The sequence below is a fragment of the Terrapene carolina genome, unplaced genomic scaffold, assembly GCF_002925995.2.
Source record: "Terrapene carolina triunguis isolate 2854851 unplaced genomic scaffold, T_m_triunguis-2.0 Scaffold232, whole genome shotgun sequence".
Lineage (NCBI taxonomy): Eukaryota > Metazoa > Chordata > Testudines > Emydidae > Terrapene > Terrapene triunguis.
Window position 1 is genome coordinate 1,839,398 of NW_020664583.1, and position 23,522 is coordinate 1,862,919.

Sequence of the window (23,522 nt, forward strand, 5' to 3'; positions counted from 1 at the left end):
TTTAAGCAACGAAACCTAACGATTGAACTGTCTCTCTGGACAACTTTACACTAGGAAACACAGAAGCTGACAGTCAGGAATCCATAATGCAAAAGGAAAAATAGCATACAATGGCCCCAGAAGTGAACTGGCAAAACATACACCAAAATCTGGGAGCAAATACAGTGGAACCTGTTTATAGAAAAGCGAAACTGCAGGAAAGTCTCAAATTTCTTCAGCACTTTTCATGCCTCTTATAGCGTCAATTCCTTAAGTCCTTGCTTAGCCAAAACCTGAGAGAAAAAGAGAGACACATGCCACAAAGAAAAAATAACAATTTAGCCTAGAGGAAGGTGTGCACAACGGGCAGCCGAGAGACCATGTACAGTTCACAACCTCATTACTGACACCAATGCCTCATACCCCTACCCTAGGAGGCAGGCAAATATCTTTCACCCATTTTACAAATAAAATAACTTCAGAAGTTGCACAAGGTCACTTCAAGCTAAACTGGAAATAGAATCTAGCTTTCTAATATTCCAGACCTAAGCAGTCTCACCCATTTTTCCACACTGCCTGTGAGAATGGAATGAATGTGTCAAATCTATTTGCTTGGCCATGTCTTCTGTAACCACTGCTCTAACCACTAGACAATACTTCTCCCAGGGTCAAACACAGAACCCAGAAATCCTGATACCCAACATTCTGCTCTATTGCACAAGAAGTCTACCAGTTACTCTTTAGATCAAGCAGAAGGAGTCCTGGATTCAGACCTGGATTATGGATCTGAAAGGTCCTAGAATTAAAATTAGCATGCGATGATGCTGTACATAAAGACTGTATCATATTGCAATCACACAAGAGGGAAGATTTAAAGATGAAAGGTAACTTTAATTTTGGTATTTCCTAATTTTTGTTGCTTGATTTTATAATCTTAACTTGTTTTTAACATCTTTTTCGTATGTGATTGTAATATAGCATGCAGGTGCATTACTAGTGAACTACAGATCCTTTCATCCGTAGGTCACTGGTATATGTTTAAGCCCAGACTAGCATGGATTCAAAACTGTTCCCATCTAAATGATGTTTCGTAACCCTCTATATAAGATGAGTTTGGTAGGTTTTATTTTGAGGCTCCTACAACACAAACCAACCACCATGCTTTTCCCTAACTGGTAGACGGTACAGAGAGGCCAAAAACTGCACTGGCCCTAGAACCTGAAATATATCTTTTATCCCCTAGAGAAAGTTCCCCTGAGATCAGGGTTCAGACATGCTGACAGGATAGCATGTGTGGGAAATTTGTCTTGCTGCTGCCCTGTAGATAAAGAGAGGACTGCATTCCATAGGGCTGTAAACGTAACACCTTTCACCAGCACTAAATCCGCGCAGCTCTTTTTAAAGAACAAATGTATGGTTCTATGCAAATTTATTAGCCACTATGCAAATTAACACATTATGATGGCGCAAACCTTGGCAGCTGTGCCACTGTGTTGACAACCTTGGAATGCAGAGACATAAGTGCTTTACTGCGTGAGCAGGAGTAAGGTGAAGCCTCTGGTTCCCAGTGTTGCTGGTGGTGAGTCAAGGGGAGCTGGCCTGGCTATAGCTGCTCCCCAAAACATAACCAAATGGCCACCAACCCCCCCCCCCCCCCCCCCCCCCCCGCTTTGGCAGGATTAATGTGCTTTCCCATTCTGGCTCCCTCCAGTCTGACACCCAGCTCCTTCACCAAGCAGATTATTCCTACCAGCATGGAAGGGGCAGTGGATGTACAGAGCTCAGTGCTGGGTCAAGATCTTAGGCAAAAAACACCTGACTGCCCTGCCCTGAAATCGCTCTCAGATTTTAGTTGTGGGGAGCTTCAAGAGAGGCTCTTCTTTCTCAGGTTTGAATGGAAGCCAGAATTAGGGTAGACATTTTCTACCCTTGCCCTTCACTCATGAAGATTTGCTGGCATATATATATATATAGGTGCAACTGCCAGCCAGATTCCGGCTCATTGTTTTGAGTTGATGCACAATTCCTGTTTTTGTTAATGGAACTGAGCACAGAATTCTCCATAAACAGCGATGGATAGCTGGTAAAGGGTTTGTGTTTTATGGTTTTAGTCATAGGCCTGAAATAGCAATGAAAAGTCCACGATAAAAGCAAATTTGCAACAGAGGGTTTTAAAAATGCTTTTTTTCTCCATGCACATTCATTTTTTAGCTTTGCTTTATGTCTTCCAATAGATACTTTGACACAAGATTGAAACTTATCTGTATGGTTGAGTTCTGCCTATTTAGCATAGCTTCAACAATGGAGGTCAGCAGGAAGCTGGAATGAACACAACTCAATTCTCTCCGTGCAGAGTGCCTCTAAATTCTGTGCCAACCTGCTGCTCAGATTATCAGAGTACAGACGTTTCAATAGAAAAAGGCATGCGAGAGCAAACTTTTAATAGTGATACATCCAGAAAGGGGAGACAGGGAGAGGAAAAATACAATAACATAACACACCACTGGAAATAAAAAGCACTTAAAATAGTCCATGAAAAGAGAGAAAGATGTGGGATTAGAGAGTGCTCAGTAGGAAGAGACATGAAAGCAGAGAAGAGAAAAGGCTCTCCAGAAGAGATGCAGGGCAAAATGCAACACGAGACACTGAGTTAAGCAAGCTTGGCAATAAGAGTAATGAAGAAAAAAAACATGTCAACAAACTTGTTAACAGGGTGCATGGCCCCCTACTTGCAAAGATGAGGATAGAAACACATGAGGTCTGCAAAATTTATCTGAGTAGTAAACATCTCTTAAGGGCGAGGGATACAATTATGGCAAAAGTAAAAGCCACAACCAGCACTTCCTTGGAAACTAAAGCAGGTTTCATCAGCTAGGATTTCGGATTTCAGATTAATTACAAGGCTGAAAGGAAATAAGTTTTGCCCTAACAAAGTGTTCCTAGGAGCTTTTCCTGACATTTAAGAAGGTTAGTAACAATAACTTCCTGCAAGGAAGCAAATGAAGCCGTACAGATCTTTACAGGTATTTTTGTACATGCTTGATTCCCATCTGGGTCTCTACACATATAAATGCCAAGAGCTTTCAGTTTCCTCTTGCCTTAAAAAAATAATGTTGATGTAGTTGCATTCTGGGTTTTAATTCTATCCTTTTCCAACTGTTGACCACTAGTGGTATCTTTTTTTCTAATTTAATATTTTGGTAAAATAGATGGCAGACAACATTATCACAACCCTCATCATGTTTTTGACTGTGCCAAATGAATTTATATTAAATCTGATCTAGAGCTATGCTCATAACGCAACTTATGTCAGTCTCATACTCTATTCCATTCTCTAACTGAACAATGTAACTAATGGCCATTTACAATGACTTTAGCCTGTGAAATTTATTGTGCTCATCTGATTGTCTTGAGATATGACATCAGAGAATGCTTCTTACTTGTGGGCGCAAACATACACATTACTTAGTGGCCAAATACAGACATAATTTAGAGATTTGAGAGGATGTCACACTGCATCAGTTCTGCAGATTCACATAGTATCAGTTCTGTTTTCATTAGAATACCTTGAAAGTGGTAACTGGGATATTTCTTTCACTTTTGGCAGTTCTTACATGACCAAGAAGAAACAGTAAAAGCAGATACAATTTCTGGTACATAGTAACTACCTCCTGTAACCACCTCCAGTAACCAGGGTTTCCAGACTTTTCAGGGGGCACCTGTAAAAGGAGGGGTCATCTTCTATAACACTATAATTATGCAGTGGGATGACATACTATATGGGCTTCCATTTGCATAGGCACTTCAATTCAGCATCTCAAGCTAAATCCAATAATTATTGCCAGAACCTGCCTGCCTAGCAGTGCTAATTAAGATCATACTCTCATGCATTTATTGCAGAGCGTGCTAGTATGTTGTAGTCTATGTCATCCCTTCCAGAGGGGTGAATGTATAATTAATTTATCAACAGACCTGAGACATTTTTCCAGCACCAGCCATTTTTACATAGCTTTTGCAAGACACACCATCAGAAGGCAGAATGTAATTGACAAAAGCTCCACTAGCAATCACAGGAACTGCCATATTTTACCTTCACTGTAAAGAAACAGAACAGCTGCTGTAGGATTATACCTACTATAATTCATGTACAGATGTTCCTTTTCTCTGGAAAGTTTATATAAGTATGGACCTCACAACCGCAACAGTTTCTTAATTTTTTCATTGTTAAAATTTTCATCCCTTTTGTCTGAACACAGAAGTGGCAATCCAGCTGCTGCAATGCACGTAATTAGTGTTAGATAGCCAAGGTTTAACCAATTAAATACTTGTAGGGACATACATAATTATCCTGATTTGCAGTGGCACAGGGGCTATGGATATTAAAACTAGCATTCCCATTTAACTAGGACAGAGGTTTGCATTCTATTAACTCCAACAGTTGTGAATTTTGTATAATTTTATTGCACGCAGTATGGCTGACCAGATAACAGATCAGTCTGATGACTCCATGGCTTTACAAAGTTGGATCTATGCCAGCAACATTTGCAAATGATATTAGAACCCAAGAGTAGGGCTAACAGCCGTTATCACTTATGAAGGTCTGTTCCGGTTCAAGAGGTTGTCCTTTGAGCTGTCTTCAGCTTCCAGATAATGAGACGTCTGATCTGGCATGGCTCCCTGGAGTTGTAATTCATCTTGATTATATTGTGAGGCATAGAGTCACTTCAGACATTTGTCACAATTTCCGTTAATTCCTGTTTTCTCATGGCCAGATCAGTATCAATAATAATGAACATCTCAGAAAATTAATTACTGTGCATTAAATCAGAGAAATACCAGCTCACTCAGTCCAAAATTGAACAAGTTAGCAATAATGTCATAGATAGGATTGTAGATTGGTTCAGCTAGATCAGTGTAGTTAGGGTAATCCGCTGGCAAGCCACCAGACAGTTTGTTTACATTTGCATGGCTGCCCACAGCTCCCAGTGGTCGTGGTTCGCCGTTCCTGGCCAATGGGAGCTGCGGGAAGCGGCGGCCAGCACATCGCTGATAGACAAAGACACTGAAATCGGGAATTTGAGGAAAGGAGAGATACTGTGGGATTATGGGAATTTAAGTAAGGGACGGATCAGGTTCTGTAATGCTGCCCTACAATCACAGCGTGGAGAGGAAACCAGGCCAAACCAGAACATAGTTGCAGCAACTCTGGATGAACCAGAGAGTTGTGCCTGTCCAGGATCTACAATCAAATGGATAAGGAGGCAGGTAAAGGGCCAGAAGTACTCTTCCCCCAGAGTATGCGAGCTGCCATACCAAATGGGTGTTGAGAGCTCAGCCATGGTGTCGCACATACCCCAGTTGACAGGAATGAGGTTCCTTCCCTGAATACGAACAGACCTTCAAGTTGGTGCTACATGTTGTTTCCTGTATGAAAATGGCTCTTCAGTCAATCAAAGATGTATTAGGTTGGTTTCATCCGTCACAGACTTAATAGTAATAGCATCTCGTTGAAGGTCTGGTGGAGCCATGTGCACTAGCACATACAAACCGGAGGTTGGTGTACAAGGCAAGCAGCTGCTAATAATACAAGTGGCCAAATTCAGCTCTGTGTTGACAAACTGAGCACGGCAGCAATATTTGATCAGAGCAAACATCAGGGCCAAATCAGATGTGTGGTGCTCCAAAGGGTCTACTCCCCAGGAGGTTCCTGATAGTTTTCATATCAAGGCAGTAGAGGAAGAGATCTTCATTTTCAGGTGTTCCAGTTGAGGCTGATAATGTCGGGTTTTATTCCCAAGTACACCTCTACCTCGATATAACGCTGTCCTCGGGAGCCAAAAAATCTTACCGCATTATAGGTGAAACCGCATTATATCGAACTTGCTTTGATCCGCCAGAGTGCACAGCCATGCCCCCCCAAAGCACTGCTTTATCACGTTATATCCGAATTCACGTTATATCGGGTCGCGTTATATCGGGGTAGAGGTGTATGTGACAACTGGTTGGAATGGCAATAACCATCCTTGTACACTGATCGAGATGGATCCATTGGTAAGACGGCTGTTTAGATGGAAAGTAGTTGCCACTGTTTTGGTTTCATTAAGAATTAATCTCCACTGCTGGAAAAATGTGGTCAAAATGCCCATGTCTTGACTGAGATTTCCTTCAATCCTATGGAAATTGTTTCTAGTGTCAGCAATACAGATGGCATCAGCATACACATACTTCTTGTCCTCCATTTCAGGAAGGTCGTAAGTGTATACATTGAACAAAACAGGAACCAAAACTGAACTCTAAGTAAGGCCATTGTGGAGACATTTAAGACAACTGATTTTATCCCCGACTTGCAAGATGAAGCTTCGGTTTCTAATGTTTTCTTGGATGAACTACACTATAGGCTTACAAGGAATAACTTGCAGCAGCTTGGCCATCAGCCTGATGTGCCACACAGTATAGTAGGCTGCCGTCAGATCAATAAGGACTGCACCAACTTTCTTTCCTGACTCAAATGCATTTTCTGTGTGTTGTGTCAGACATAGTACCTGATTTTGGGTGCATCATCCCCTTCTAAATCCACTCTAAATGCAAGGCAGAGGATGATTGACTACCACATTAATCACAGCAGGATTAGTCTCTTCATCAGCTTGTAGGTAACATACAGCAGAGAAACCAACCAGTAGCCCTTTGGGTCTGTCAATCGTTTCCCTGGCTTGGAAACAGCTATGACCTTTGCTCTGCACCAGATTTCTGAGATGCAGCAATCCTGTGTACAATGATTCAGAAATTGAAGCAGCCAGCTTTTGGTGATTGGCCCAAAGCGAGAGACTGACACATTCTGGACGTTATCTAGACCAGGAGCCTTGTTAGGCTGCAATTGATGTATAGCTAGGTCAAGCTCTTGATCAATACAAGGAGCCATCAGGTTCGCATCCACATTCCGAGCCTGCCATATCTCAGCAACCATCATTGTAACTGCATGACTGAAAACTACCTTGATTAGGAGCTCTGCCATTAGCCACCAGCTGTGATGTGATGGATTTTGCTGTGAATAGTCTTCTCTCTCTTGCCCAGATTAGAACCTCTGCTGAATTGATATCATCCACCAGTTAGCCACAGAACACGAAGCATATGTCATCTTACTTCAGGAAGCACAATCTACTACTGACACTCAACTATCAATTCCTGGCTTTGCTGAAGTGTCTTACCTCAATCATAGGCAGTGCGAGTATGGGATGACATCCTAGGTCTGAGAAGGAATTCTAGCAACTTCAGTCTCATCATCAGGTCCAAATATTGTTATCAAAAGGCTAAACGTGAAGGACCTGACTCTTATCAATGTCTACAAACCTCCATCTGTCAACTGGCCAACTCTTGTCTCAGCAACCTTCTCAGGACCTCCAGCCTACTCAGACAATTTTAATTCACACCAAGCCCACTGGAGGAACCCTGATGATGATGTAGCTGGAGTAAGGCTACAGGAGTAAGCATCAACAGTTACTCCTGATGGCATAATTAAAAATTATGTGCACAGTATTTGAAAATACTGTATATTTTATTTGTCAAATACGGAAGCTCCAGCATGGCACTGGGGAGAACAGGCCACTGGCTGCACAGAAGTGGGAGATCATTGTGCAGCTCCCCCTGGGACACAGACTCAGCCGTGAGGCTGCACTCAACCCTGACACAGCACAAGGACTGGGCCTGCCCCAGAAACACCCCAGGGCCCTGCCCCTCCATGCCAGGTGCACCAGGTGTGGGCAGGATCCAAGTGTGGAGGGGTTTAGTGTGGGGGGATCCAGGGGTGGGTTGAGAGGGTTCTGTGTGGGGCAATCTGGGTGCAGGCAGCTCAGTGGGGGATCTGGGTGCAGGGGGGATCTGGATGCACACGGGCTTTTTGGGGGTTCTGGGCGTAGGGAGGATAGAGCTCGGCAGGGGGGTCTGGGTGTGCAGAGTTCAGTAGGGGAGGATCCAGATGCTGGGAGAGTGGGGCGGGGATCCAGGTGCAACTGGCTGGGGCTCAGTAGGGTGGGGATCCAGGTGCAGCTGGTTGGGGCTTGGTAGGATGGGGATCTCGGTGTGGGTGGCTCATTGGGGAGTGCAGGGATAATGGGGCTTGTCAGGGGGGAGTTCTGGATGTGTGGAGAGTGAGGCTAACCAGGAGGGTCTGGATGCATGCGGGTTCGGCAGATGGGGGAGCACTCCCTGTACAGGGATCACTCCCCCTGCAGCTGAGGAGCAATGGGTTCAGGAAGCGTGGGGAGGGCAGTTTGCAGAGCTTCCTAGAGCCAGGGGAGAAACCTGGGGGTGAGTTTGACACAGCCCCAGATGCTGTGCAGGGGAAGAGGAAGTCCTGTCCTTCCCAGCCAAGACTAGCAGATAAGCCCAGTGCAGGGTAGGAGCTACCAGCCAGGTCGCCCCCCAGTCCCACCTCCTGCCCCACAGTGATTTATCTCTCTGCCGGCTGCACTGGGCACCCAGAACATACTGCTGCAGAGGGTCGTATGACTGCTCTTGTGGCTTCCCTTTGCTTCCCTGTCAGAAAGTCATTTTTCTGTGTGGAAGCAAAGAAATCTGTGGGGGACATAAATTCTATGCATGCACAGTGGTGCAGAACTCCCCCAGGAGTAAATAGTCAACCTGCAGCTTCTACATAATCCAAAGCAGCTGCCCACTTTTCATAGTAAAAGATGGACCTTGGGGTTCTTCTCCTGACCTCACCTTTTCTACAACTGGAGAACACCCTCCAGCAGTCAAAGAGTATAAAGTGCTTGATAAATTTCTTCAATCCCAGGATCAGCCATTCCCAGTCACAATTGGCATGCAAATTCCAACTACAAATGGACTCTAGAAACCTTGGTGGGGTTTCTGGAAGGTAAGGTGAGATCTGTTCCAATCTGAGTTGGCATCTGTGATAAATGAAGGGGGGGGGCGGTAGATCCCTTTTATGGACACCCACCCAGCCAGTTAGCTACAAAATCCCTGTTAGTAGCTCTTCTCTACTTGCTTTATCTGTCAAGGGTTAAAAAAACCTGTTGATAAAAGGAAGGGAGTGGGCACCTGACCATAAGAGCCAATAGGAGGGCTAGAACTTTTAAAAATTGGGAAAAAACTTTCCCTTTGTCTATGTGTTGTTGTTCTCTCCAGAGAGGAGACACAGAGCAGCAATGCTGTAAGAAGCTTGTACCAGGTATGAAAAATCATTCCTAGAAACTACTTATTGGAAACCCCTGATATGTAAGTAGATCAGGAAATGTTTAGGAAGATGCAATTAGGTTTATCTCTTTTATTTCTATAATGGTTGTGGACTCCTCTGTGCTAACCCCCAAATGCTTTTGTTTCGCTTGTAACCATTAAGCTGGACCTCAAAAAAACCATTCTTGATGCTTAATTATTATATTTGCTCTTTTTAAATCTAGCAATAGCCGAAGTTCCAGATGTATTTTCTTTCTTCTTGTTTTTAATAAAATTTATCTTTTTTAATAACAGGATTGGGTTTTTTATGTCCTAAGAGGTTTGTGCATATGTTGTTTAATTAGCTGGTGGCAACAGCTGATTTCCTTTGTTTTCTTTCTCAGCTCTTCGCCGGGGTGTGTGTGTGTGTGTGTGTGTGTGTGTGAAAGGGCTTGAGGGTACCCCACAGGGAGGAATTCCCAAGTGCGCCGTCCTGGGTTCAAAGGGGTTTTTTGCATTTTGGTGGTGGCAGCATCTACCCATCCAAGGTCAGAGAGAAGCTGTAACCTTGGGAGTTTAATACAAGCCTGGAGTGGTCAGTATTAATTTTTAGAATCCTTGTGGGCCCTCACCTTCTGCACTTGAAGTGCCAGAGTGGGGTATCAGCCTTGACAGCATCTCTTATGGCTCGAAATCAAATATTCAGAACAACATCAGTGCCGTCTACCAAGATTTTTGCTATAAAATTCTGGCCACTGCAAAGGAATCTATACCTCAGAGATTTCACCAACAATTCATTCCTGGACAGTCATCTGATGCAATTAGACTATATTAGGAATTTAAATCCTTCATAAGTAAACAGGACGGTTTTGACAGAAGTAGAGGCTCTTGTCCCCTTTTAGATTAAGCCAGGTAAGAGCAACGGAAAGAAATCGTTCCAAATTGAACTTCACACATTCCAGTCAGAAATCCTGGAAAACTATAACTTCTGTCAGGATGGGAAAATACTCAGATTCTCAGGGAAGTGTATGCCTCCTTATTTGGGATTACAAGTATTGCTCTTTCCAGCCAGTTTGGTGTTATCCCATTCAAGATGCACCAAAGGGAAAGTGTCTCAGTTTTTGATCTAATAGGCTGAATCCAAGTCAGACTGTCAACTGTGCAGCCGGCTTAGTTTCTTTATTTTCACTTCTATTTTGAAATCAATTTAAGGTTAAAGAACATTGCCAGATTGACAGCACCAGTGACCAAAGAAGTCTCTTAATTGAATTTCTTTCAGTGTCCAGAACAGGGAAATTAAGGTTATCAGCAGTACTAGCTTCCCCTATACTGCTCCATCAAGGTGCATAAACTCAGGTTTTTGAATGACAACCTTTATGGCTCAGAGGGTATTTTTGCCCCCCAATTATATTCAGTTTTTTGCTTGTCTATTAGCACTGCCAACAAGGGTAGCAATTAAAGCCAATTGTGATGGAGGTTTTGTGTGGTTCATTAGAAACTGCACTCTGACAATTGAGTGATTTCCCATGGACTAACCAGCCACCAGACAATATCAGCCTGTGCCAGATTTAAAATACAGTGTCTGTATCCTGTTATCAATCACTGGATGTTTCCAGACCCCGTTATAAACCACTTTTGGCTAAATAAATTACCTCTGGCTTTGCTCGTGCAGGCTGAGTCTATTTCCCATCAATTGTTAATGAAGACTGTGACTGATGGCTAGACCTGGACATCTGGTTTATAATTTTATATTAAACTTTTGAACTTTTATATAATTTTTCTATGAATAATTTCCTTATTCTATGCTGTAAATCTACAAGCTGGATATTAAGGCAGAAGGCTAACAGAACAGAATATTACTCATGCATCTCGTGGATGATTTAACTGAGTCAGTATGAAAGTTTAACTAAAGTGTGTGTCTATGGTCCAAACAAAAGGGAGCATTGGCAGGTGCATGAGCCTAGTTATTGAAGAGCCTTCTCTAAAGTAAAAGCATTTCTAAAATTTTTAACAGCTCATATTAGTCTTCTGCTCATAGAAGTGATTCTGCAGGTGCACTGTAACGCACATGGGCATAGATATAGAATATCATCTACATGAGGAACTGAGAGGACGTTAAGGAGGGTAACAGATGCAGGACAAGGGCACTGAGCTATGTTCATATAAACCGTCCACACTTTTTAGATAGCATATAAACTACATGTATAGAAATGTCTATAGGTTCAAATCATCCCCTCAGTCATGCATTTTAGTGAAAACAGCTTTTCAGCAGCAGCCTATAGTTGATGATTAAGAAGATAAGGAAACTAGATGAATATACGTGACCAGTCTGACATTTTCAAATATCATTAACTTACTTATTTCTAAATGGTAATCTCTGAGAAATGTCAAAAGGCATTACTGTGGGCTATGTACAGACCAGGTTTCAAAATTTAAAACATAGACATCTTTTGGTTATCAGCATTTAGAAAGGCAAAAAAAAATTCTCCTCCACATTCAAATAAAAGTCAAAAATCAGCTGAAAAATATTTTAATGTCATTTTTCTAAAAGCATTTATTTCTGGGCTGAGACTAGTATGGGAAACTTCAGCCAAAAAGGTAATTTTCTGAGCATCAAAAAATGGGATTTAGAAAAGAAGTGCCATCTCATTATTACCTATTGTGTCACTACCTCAATTTTATAACAATGTTTGGAAACTCTGTATATCAAATGCATGAAGTGACTCAGACTAAATATGTCATAGTTTCTGTAGCTTTATTATTTGTCTTGTAATAGGCACACTATTAAACAAGCTGCATATGCAACATGACTGAGATCTTTTAGTTTCAAATGTGCAACCTTACATTTGTTTTAACATAGTATTTGGAATTTACTAGAATAAAGGTTCAAATAATTCCTGGTTGTTATGGACATGATCAGACTCATATGAGCAAAAGCTCCCTGCTGATTCTTTACATGTGACAAGATCAGCTATGAGCAACAGAAATCTTTCCCTTTTGCTGGGAAGAAGAACACAGTCATCTGAAAGTCCAGCACACTGTGCTTACAAAAGTGTTCTCCTGGCTTGCCAAGCTCAGTGCATATCTAAATATTTCAAACCATTCGTAGCTCTAACAGCACTAGGAGGAGATTACAATGAGCTTTTATTCATTAACATTTTATTACACCATTATTGCATATAAATGCCACTGATTTTGCCTCATTGCCCAGCTTTATTGCATAAGATGAATCAAAGCATTAAGAAATGCCACACAGAGCAGAAAACAACAGATGCATTAAAATAACATGTGCAGCAATGTAAATAACCTCTCAATTATGGGGCATCTGCTTTAGTTTATCACAACATAAAAGGTTATAAAATTAGCTGTGTGCGGTGTACAGTAATGGCTTGTCGTTTTTCTTTGGAGGGCCTTTCTTAGAAAATGTTAAAAATAAAAATATTGAGGGCAGTTAAGAGGACTAGAGTAAAACTTTCCCTCAATGGAAAAAATATGTTGTCAGGTGTACGTTTCCTCCTCATATTTCAGAGGAAAAACCTGTGAATCACTTATTATTTATAACCCACAGTAGTCTTGAAAGTTTTATTAGCTACTGGGCCATTGACTCTACTATGAAAAGGAAAGTAATTGCACCATCCATAATCTTCTTATGCTTCAATCTCAAATGAGCCTTTTACAACAATATATTTTAAGTCAATATTACTGCCTAACACATAGCTCTGTAGGCTCTCCTCTGACTGTGGTGCCCCAAAAAGAGAACCATGTTCTGTTCTATCCCCTCTGTGTTTATAAAGCAAACTTAAACAGAACCTTTGAGGATCTGACAGGCCTGCCTAAGTGTAAGTCTGGACAGATCTGGTTTGTATACGAGAACTACCAAAACACAAGTGGCCCCAGCAATTGCCCTAGGTGTAACCGAGGGCAAAATCTGACTCTTCGTTAGTACAAGATTACGAAAAGAGCTTTCAAAACAAGGAAGCTAATAGCTTCATATTTCCTTGCTAGAGCACTGCCTAAAAATCATTCACAAGTAGAAAGAAAACAATGGTTAAGAAGTTAGCTTAGATTATGTTAAAAGCCACAAGTATGAAAAAAATTCTTAACTCACTTTTCCCAGAAGAAGCTGTGAATAAACACATCCTCCTCAATTGAGGGAGGATGTTAGCAGCATGTGGGCTTTCAGCCAGTTTCCTCACCTTTATTTCATTATTTTGAATATGTTCTCAGTCTTTACTCCTCCTATGCTGGCTCATTCATAATGTGACATAGAAATGCAGCTTGTTTGCTTTCTACCCTTTTCATTGCAGGTCAGCCACTCTGAGGAGTGACTCGATGGCTTGGAATTTAAATTACTACAAATAGGAACTCAAAAGAAAATAACCACTTAATTTTTTGCACCAGGAATCTACATTCAAAGCTTTATAATGAACGTATCACTTACCACCCAAGGTTTGTCGCAAAAATTATAGATTGACTCTAGGGAGTTGACACTGGGAATACCAGCATAATGCATTCCAATGATTAAGTTACGGAAGTCTTCGTTCTCAGCCATACTGAACGAATGTTGTCGAACAAGAACAAAATCAGGTCTGAATGACCTAAAGAGAAAAGGATATATAACTATTAGGCAATGATCAAAGTGTACTTTTTCTAATAAAAGATAATCTTAAAAGGGAAAGTTGTAGGAGCTGTTGGAGAGTAGTAGATGAATTAAAATAGCTTTTACAAGAGAGGTAATGAATTGAAGGTCAGAAAAAAAAGATTGTTATTGGCTGAAGTACAAAACCAGGTGAACATTGTTATTTTTGAGCTACAGCTTTGTTGCATCTCTCTTCACTTTCTTGCTATTAGAGAAGTCATGACTACCAATGGTATCATATCCTTGTATGAAGAATAAGAGCTATAGAGGAATTTCAGGCTACAGCTACACCACGAGCTAGGGTGTGATTCCCTTGGTCACGTCTATACACTTTTACTAGCTCTCATCACGCTAGCGCCCATATAAATAGTAGTATAGCCATGGTAGCACAGGCAGGAGCAGCAGAGACATGGTTTAGCCATGCTGAGCACAAACCCACCTGAAACCAGTGGGTATATACTTAGCACACTTAAGCCATGCCGCCACTGCTACTACCTGTGCTACTGTAGCCGCACTGCTATTTATACTCATGCCAGACTGATGAGAGCAGGCGAAAGTGTGTATATGTGAGCAGAGGAATCACACCCCTAACTCATAGCGCAGACAGCCTCAGAGAGGAGTCCAGCTGGCGTGCTTATAGATTCAAAAACTTATGCTAGATACTCCTTTCAGATGCAAAGCAGTACATCAACACTTCACTCTGATATATGATATACTATATACCACGTGCATTATATATACATGTTGTATTTGCAGTATTCTAGCTTCAGTTTTTTACCCTTTGTATCTCAGAGATGCATTGTTTTATAAAAACGTTAAAAGTTAAAGTAATTCACAGCTTTTTTCCCCTCATAAAATTCCTAACCAATGTCCTAATGTTTAACTTTGAAAACATGTGGGCTGTATTGCTAAATAATTTCAATGTGTATTTTATATAAATCACTGCCACTTCAGTCAAGCAGAATTAGATAGTTTAATGTGTTTGCTTTATTCCTGTTAACTGAACTTAATTGCTAATGATAAGTCCATTTTAGTACAATGGGGGTCTAATTTATCATGAATCAGCTGTCTTTAAAAAGCAGGAAGTTTGGGCAACATTAAATGTAAGCCTGTACAAATACTGAAATAGCTTTAAATAAAACAACTAATGTTTGTCAAATATCCTAACAGGAAGAACTTAACACCAAGAAAAACTGGTAAATGATGCCAGAAAATATTTTTATAATTTGGAAAACAAGTCTGACCACACAAACTTAGTTTTATCATAACTAAAGGTTTCTTTCTTACCCCTGCATCCTTTAGGCTGAAAAAGAGTCATCAAATTCCACAGCAGATTAAATACAGTGGGTCAGATTCTGTTCTCATTTAGACAGATGTAACCCCAAAGTAACTCCACTGACTTCAACACTAAGCAGTGTAAATGAGATCAGAGTTGGTTCTGTCCCTCTGGGAAGGGCTTCAGTGGAGTGCTGAAAAATCTTCTCTCCATTCCCCTGAAGCCATGCTGCACGGATTAGATTAGCACTCCCACTCAGCATGTGAGCGGGAGCCAAGTGCTTGCCTTAGGCTCCCCTTGTACAGCCCGAGGAACACCTGAGCAAGAATTCTGCTCCTGTGATACATGCAGAGCAGGAGGCAGAGCTCTATGGTCAGGAATAGGCCTTACTCTCCAGCCAGGTGTTATGGGCTCCTCACAACACCAGAGAGTGGAGCAGTGAGGAACAATGTTCCCAGATGACACTTCATACATAGCAGCCATCTCTTTGTTTCCAGAGGTCCCTTTGCATTATCCCTTACATTGACTCCGGTGAACAGGAGACTATAGACAGCTTTGCCATGTCATGAAAATAATCAAGTGCCGCTGTCCCTTTTTAATAGTTTCCATGAAAAAAAAAGACTGAGAAGAATATACAATTCAGGGAAGCACAGCATGTGCAGTCTTAGGCACTGTTGGAGCATAATTTACTGAAAACTAAGCCTTTAGGAGAAGCGGGCAAAAATAAAAGCAAAAACTAGATGTTAAGAACCAGACTAGAACCAAACCTGTCAGATTTGGAAATATTCCAATGAGGTCTCTCCACTTCCATTTCCCAGCTAGGACAAGAAGTAACGAAACCCCGTGAGGCAGCCTGCTCATATGTGATTTTCAGCTGGTGATGGAAACAGAACTAGACTTGTCTATTCTCAGCAAATTTTCAGCCCGATTTTGAGGAAGGATTCAAAAGGTTTGGAATAGAGATGGCTGGAAGCTGCAATGGTGGAATCTGGAACCAGGTCTTTTAGAGATTGGTGCAGGGCTGGCCTGACCATGAGGCGAACTGAGGTGGCTGCCTCAGGTGCCAGACGGTGGGGGGGCGCCACTAGGACCCAGAGTGTAGAAAATTGTGTCTGCTGCTGGTGCATGTGTATTCTCTCTGCTCTAGATGCACAGAGATGGTGGAGTGCTGTGCTGGAGGAAGGAGAGCACAAGAGACATAACAGGCAGGCAGGAGAAAAGGTGAGAGGGAATAACAGAAAGCAGCAGGAGCTGCAGGGAGAGAGAGGAGGAAGAGCCTCTTATGTACCTCTCTAGCACCCCCAGGAGCCTGGACTGATTAACACCAGCTTCTCAGGGAGCTTCCTGTTTCCTGCTGCTTTCCTGAACCCACTTGAGGAGAACAGGCAGTCAGCTGAAGTAGTAGGAGCCAGTTAGGCCCTTAACACGCTGATATCTTCCCTCACTCAAGCCCTGCTACCAGCCTGCTTATTCGTCCCCTTCAATTGAGTGTTGAGAGCCACTATAGCTGGCACAGAACAGCAGTCATGAGTGAAAGAAGAAAACGCCCCTCTGGGGCAGCATTCAGAAAAAGAAAGAAAGCAAAGGAAGCTTTTCTATCTAAGCAGGAAGGAGCTCTCCTGAGATACATAGACACAAATGTTCACGGTGAGCCTTCCGGCTCCAGTGAGAATGTGAGTGGTGAGGAGATGCCTGATCTTCCAGTTAGTCAGAGTGCAGGTGACCTGGCAGCTACTGCAGCATCCATATCTCCATTTCAAATGGATGTAACCATGCACATTCCTGAAGAAAAGTGTAGATCAGAGAAGAGTGTGGTGGAGGCGCAAGAAACAGCTGCTGCTGAGTTTAGTTCCTTAAGTCTAGATGATCCAGGACTGTGGACCCACTTGAAAAGTAGCCTGAGGGACTTCCTTGTACTGCACGGGCCACAGCAAGTGAAAAACTTCATGTTCCCCAAAGACAATGAAAATAGAAGTTTCCATCCAACGCATTACTGGTGTGAAATCCCCAATGGTGACAAAGTGGAGAGGCCATGGCTTATATATTCAAAAACCCAGAATGCTGCATACTGTTTTTGTTGCAAACTCTTCCAGGCTAATGTTCCAGCCACATTGGGTTCTACAGGAACAAAGGACTGGAAAAATCTGGCTAGAAATCTGGCATGCCATGAGAAGGCAGCAAATCACCAGAGAGTATTCCATAGATGGAAAGAGCTTGAGAGGAGACTAAGGTTAAAGGCCACCATAGATGATCAGCATCAAGAGAAGATTGTATCAGTCTCTCTTTACTGGGAAAATGTTCTGAAAAGGCTCTTTGCCATTGTGAGAATGCTTGCTACCCAAAACCTAGCACTGTGTGGCACTTCAGATCAGCTATATGTGCCCAACAATGGAAACTTCCTTAAAATTGTGGAGCTGATGGCTGAGTTTGATGCTATACTCCAGGAACATCTAAGAAGAGTCACCACCCAAGAAATGTACACACACCACTACCTTGGAAAAACAATTCAAAATGAGATCATACAGTTATTAGCAACAAAAGTCAAACAGAAGATTGTGGCAGATCTGAAGTCAGCAAGATATTACTCTGTTATTCTGGTCTGCACACCTGACATCAGCCATACGGAACAAATGACTTTAATGGTGCATTTTGTAACAACTACAGAACCTAGTGAAAATGTCCCTGCAATGGTGACTGTCAGAGAGCATTTTCTAGAATTTATTGACATTGATGATACTACAGGAGATGGTATGACAAATGTGCTTCTTAAAAAGCTGGAAGATATGGGAATTGCGATAGCTGACATGAGAGGTCAGGGCTACGATAATGGTGCCAACATGAGAGGAAAGAACAGAGGAGTGCAGACACGGATCCGAGAATTAAACCCTTGAGCTTTTTTTGTTCCATGCAGATCTCATTCATTGAACTAGGTGGTCAGTGATGCAGCATCAGCTTCTAGTGAGGCTGCTGAATTTTTAAATGTAATTCAAAGCATCTATGTATTTTTTTCTGCATCAGCTCATCGATGGCAAATTTTGAAGCAACATCTGGGAACATCCTCTCTGACACTGAAACCACTGAGTGCCACACGATGAGAAAGTTGAGTGGAGGCGATAAAGCCTATCAAACACCAAATTGGGAAGGTAGATGATGCTATAGTTGCCATTATGGAGGATAATGCTATGACAGGAACTGTTCGTGGGAGAACAGTGGCAGAGGGAAATGGAATCACCAGAAACATACATAACTTCAAATTTCTGTGTGGCTTAGTGTTGTGGCATGACATACTGTTTGAAATAAATGTTGTACGCAAGAGACTCCAAGGTGTTGACCTTGATATATCTGGAGCAACGGAACAACTGAACAAAGCAAAGTCATACCTACGGTCTTACCGGTCAGATGAGGGATTTCAAAACGTTCTGAAGAGTGCACAGAAGTTGTCAGAGGAACTTCACACTGAAGCTATTTTCCCACCCACTCAAGAATAGAAGAGTCACCGAAAAAGAAGATATTTTGATTACGAGGCACGGGATAATCCCATAAGAAACCCCAAACAACAAGTTGAATTCTTTAACCAGGTGCTAGATTGTGCAATACAGTCAGTTGAAGAATGTTTCATGCAGCTCAAGGAACACAGCAGTATATTTGGGATGTTGTATAATATTCCAAAACTCCTCACTATACCTGAAGAAGACCTACACCAGCAATGCAGGGCACTAGAGACAATGTTGTCACATGATGACATGCGCAATATTGATGCGAGTGATTTAGGTGATAAACTGAAAGCCCTTTCAAGATACATTTCAGCAGGATCAACTCCAAAGGCTGTTCTGGAATATATGTGCACAAATAAGATGATCACCCTCTTTCCAAAAGCTTTTGTTGCTCTGTGCATACTTCTAACACTTCCTGTAACAGTTGCCAGTGGAGAACGCAACTTCTCCAAGCTGAAGTTAATAAAAACACATCTACGCTCCACAATGACACAGGAAAGGCTGGTCGGCCTTGCAACCATCTCAATAGAGCATGAGCTGGCCCAGACTGTGGACCTTCAGCAGGAAGCAGTTCAAATCTTTGCAACCAAGAAGGCATGGAAAGCACCACTTTGATTATTCAAACAGATAAAAATGCCAGTGTTTACTATGCAGACAAGAAAAGTTACATTTGCGGTTCAGGCGTTTGAAAGTTAAGTGTTACTTAAAATTTTTGAACAAGACATTTTAAGTTGTTAGTTCTCCTTTATTGGGGTAGGTAGCAGAGCAGTACCATGAGAGGAGTAGAACAGGAAGAAGGCAGAATTGAGACCTTTCAAAGTTTTGGCCCAAGCGAGCGGGTATGGGGGCGTCATTTGAGCTCCCCGCCTCAGGTGCCAAAATGTTGTGGGCCAGCCCTGGATTGGTGATATCTCAATCTGGGTTTTGGCCTGGTCCATTATCAACATAAGGGCTATTAGCATAATTCAGATATTGACGGGGGTTCTGATTTCATATACCCCAAAGTATTCAGGTCGATTGGCTTTGGTTTGGGTCTGCTCTAGGGATGTAAAACATTAGCCAATAAGCATTACTCTTACCAGTTAACCCGCCTTAACTGTTAACTGCCAGCCAGCCTGCCAACCCCAGTGGCCCCAGCCACACTGGCACCAGCCCCTGCCGGATCAGCCCCAGTGGCGCCGGCCCCTGCTGGATCAGCCCCTGCCCCAGCCGCACTGGCTGGATTGGCCCCAGCCATGCCGGCCAGCCTTTTAATTGGTTAACCATTTAAATTAAATATTTTTTAATTGTTTAAGCAGTTAACTTTTTTAACGATATTTACATCCCTAGCGTGCTCCTAGTTCTGATGGTTCAGGTAAGTATCTGAGTTTCTGGATGTTTATCCAAAACTAAACCCAACAAAATCTTCCACTCATCACTATGCTTTAGTAAATTGAGCAACTGAAACCTTGACATTTAGGTACTGGCAATGCTGGAGGTGAAGGGAAGCAGAAGACTTAGAATCATAATATTCAGTTTAGAATCATAATATTCCTTAGAATAAGTTCCTGTGACAGGCTAGCGACAGATTCCCAACCACACTAAATTTCATGTCTAGAAAAATCAGTGACTAGCTTGAAGCAATTAATCTATGGTGAGCAATATAATAATACCAGGGAACATTGTGGGGCATCAAAGTATATTGTGAATTGGATAGTGTTCATTAGCTTTACAATCAGAAAAAGGAAAAAAAGTTATATGAAGCTGACAGTAAATCAAGTACTCAACTATAATTACATTTTTTTATGCTACAAAAGCATGCCCATAATAAATGCAGGCAATATCCTAGGGCTTCATTTTTCAGAACTATTTAAAGGATTTGAACCCCTGATTCCTACTAAAAATCAATGGCAACTGCACATTCAAATCTCTTAAGAAGATTCGATATTCCCAGCCTGAACGCAGCTGGACATTTGCACTGTTTTCCAAGTATACGGCATAATTTGTCTGGAGTAACATTACAAAGATTAGTAGTTAGATGAAATGGCATTGTAGACTGGACTACAAACTGGTAAATTAATGCTTGCTTTTTATCAAGTTATCCTTAGGGTATTTACAGGATAGTTCTGAGAACATGTGATCTAGGTTTCAGTGGGGAATGTCAAGTGCACTGAAGTGTGTGTCGTGTAAGGAAATTCAATTTACTGGCACAGTATGGGTAAAAACACTTGAAGGATTAATGATCCTCCTCCTTTATTTTTGCAGAGCAGCCAGGGCAAGGGAGAGACTGCACCTTTACCTTACAAAAAGGGGAAAATCATTGAGGGATTACACATCATCTCAGAGTGTACTGTGCACTTAGACAAAGGAAAAGAATAGGAAGTGCCCCTTTAAAATGTAAGCTCTCTGAATTGATCCAAGATGGAACTGACCTAAGTCTCCCCTCCACCCCACATCCTCTCCGTTGAAGACTTTGGTGCATGAGATTTAGAGGAAGGAATGCAAGATGTTTGTACATTCTGATAAGAATAAAGAGAGTGAGTTACAGTTCTGTAATTGATACTGGACAGAAAGTCTACACATGACTGTATATACATACTGTATACACATACACATATAGAGGTGTGTGCACAATGCTCACCACTGGCACAAACCCTCCCAAACCCCAAAATCTCAATGTTTTGTGACAAATGTTTTTCCATTTTTTCCAGAATTTTCCCCCTTTTTTTGTGAAAACGAAAGGCAGCTTTTGCATGTTTAAAAAAATCTTCCTGGTAAACCCTACAAAATGGAAAGTTTCTCTCTTGGGAAAATACATAAAAATGTATGATTTTGTCCAGAAAGCGACATTTTGCTCTACAAAGCTGTGCTAAAAGTTCCCTTTGAATCACATTAGCAAGTACTACCAAAACAAGTTTTCTCATCTGAATATTCAGAAATCAAAAACTGCTATTAAATCTCATTGCATATATTACAAGTGAAGTCCTCGCCCCATTGAAGTCAATGGGAATTTTTGCCATTGACTTCAATGGGCCACTGTTTCACCCTGAAAGTGGAGCTCTTCCTGTGTCTATCTTCTAAGAGGTTGACTTAGGCAAAAAAAGGTACATGGTGCACATCCTGTTATCTGACCCATACACTAAAAAGTGGCTTAAACGAAGTTTCTTGTCAGCTGAACATTTAAAGAACACTCTTCAGTGTACCTCTGCATTCCTATAGGCTGCTATAAAAAAGATGGAGAAAAATTGTTCTCTCTTGCCACACACAGAGGACAGGAGAAGAAGCAGTGGGTTCAAACTACAGGATAGCAGTTTTAGATTCAATCTCAGACAAAACTTCCTAACTGTAAGCACAGTAGGACAATGGAACAGACGGCCTAGGGAAGTCATGGAAGCTCCTTCACTGGAGGTTTTCAAAAAGAGACTGGATAGCCATCTGTCTTGGATGGTTTAAACACAACAAATCCTGCATTTTGGCAGAGGGTTAGATTAGATGGCCCTGGCCCTTCTAACCCTATGGTTCTATGATTCTAAATGATCTCCACTGGTCCAAATATTTAATAGGCTTCAGACAGTGGAGTTTCAAAAAAGGGTGAGATATATTTAACCAAAAGACTGCCACAGGAGTTGAATGATTTTTCACTTATTTATGACAAAGGATGTATGTAGAAACATAGTTATATGTTTTAATAAAATTAAAAAGGATAAACATAGTAAAACAATCATTATTAATTTCAATGCAGTAGTTCCTGCGGCAGGATAAGAGCTTTTCAGACACACAAGATGACACAGCCCCAGCCCCAAAAGGCTTCCAATTGAAAAAGCTTGCTCCAGGGGTAAGTGGGGAGTTTATACTAGATTTCAGTATGGGAAACCTTTTTTCCTTTATGACACTATTTAAACTCCACAGGGAAAAATTCACAATAATATACTAGTGTATAATGTACTTGTGACTGATCAGTGATGTTTCAATCATCTTCAAAACAGAAAGAACATATTTATACAGGTACACTGGCATGCACATATTACAATTGATGATCTGTTTTCATTTAGGTCCTGATCCTGCACTGGGCCCCATGTGGAATTCACTGCAGTATAGTGTCAACAAATCTAATAAGTGATCTATGGGGACAAGAAGGAATGTTTAAAGAAAACTGAAAACAAATTAAAGCTTTCAATGCTATGTAGTTCTAGTTCTACACTATCCTGGCAATTCCATTAGGTTGCCACACCCATAAAAATGGTAATAATTTACTGAAGAGATCCTTTGTCAGCTCACTGTTATACTTGCTCACACACAAGTGTCACAACTAGATTTCGTCACACTGCCAGGTTGCTTTCTTTTTTGATGTTGACCCCAGTGAATTTGAGGCATTTCTCATGAATCAGGATTCCTTGTAGGAGGGGTACCATGTGTGGGCAAGTACAGCTACAGAGAAAGGTATCTCCTCTTACTCAAGCATTTTACTAAGGAATAACAGTTAATTCTTTCCTTCAAGGATTACACCTTCTTATGCTTTATTCAGGTGTGCTTTTGTTTCTTTGTTTTGTTTTTTTAAACTTACCTGACAACTTTGGTGCCATTACGGAATGCTTGGATGTCTATAGCATAACTGCCATCAGCATGGGCTATCAAGTTGATCTCTGAAAATTGTGCCTATGAAAAAAGACTCAGATAAGTCAACCTGCTTTTATTTTACCCACATTTTAACTAACTTCCTTCTCTTTATTTTAAACATTAGCGTTTAATTGCCAATGATGTGCCTGAAACATAACTAGTATTGAAAACAAATACTTTTCACCTAAAAAAGTCTGGCACATACACATCACCAGAAGTTTGCCACAATTCTAACATACTAAAAGAAAAAATGGGCTAAAGCATGAATATATCCATAGTAAGGGCCTATTTGGGGCTCATACATAGGATGAGCATATTTCCTTCTTCATCTCTGTATCAAAGGTTTGATATTTATTTTTGCTCTGTG

The 23,522-nt window shown here is 41.5% G+C and overlaps 1 protein-coding gene across 1 annotated transcript in view; it reads right to left on the reverse strand.

Annotated features, from left to right (window-relative positions):
* SYN2 (synapsin II) overlaps positions 1 to 23,522 on the reverse strand; it is a 204,316-nt gene that overhangs the window by 177,255 nt on the left and 3,539 nt on the right. Inside the window, 2 exon segments of the mRNA XM_026656697.1 lie at positions 13,592 to 13,748; positions 23,103 to 23,194. Coding sequence (XP_026512482.1) covers positions 13,592 to 13,702 — 111 coding nt within the window. The 5' untranslated portion in view covers positions 13,703 to 13,748; positions 23,103 to 23,194.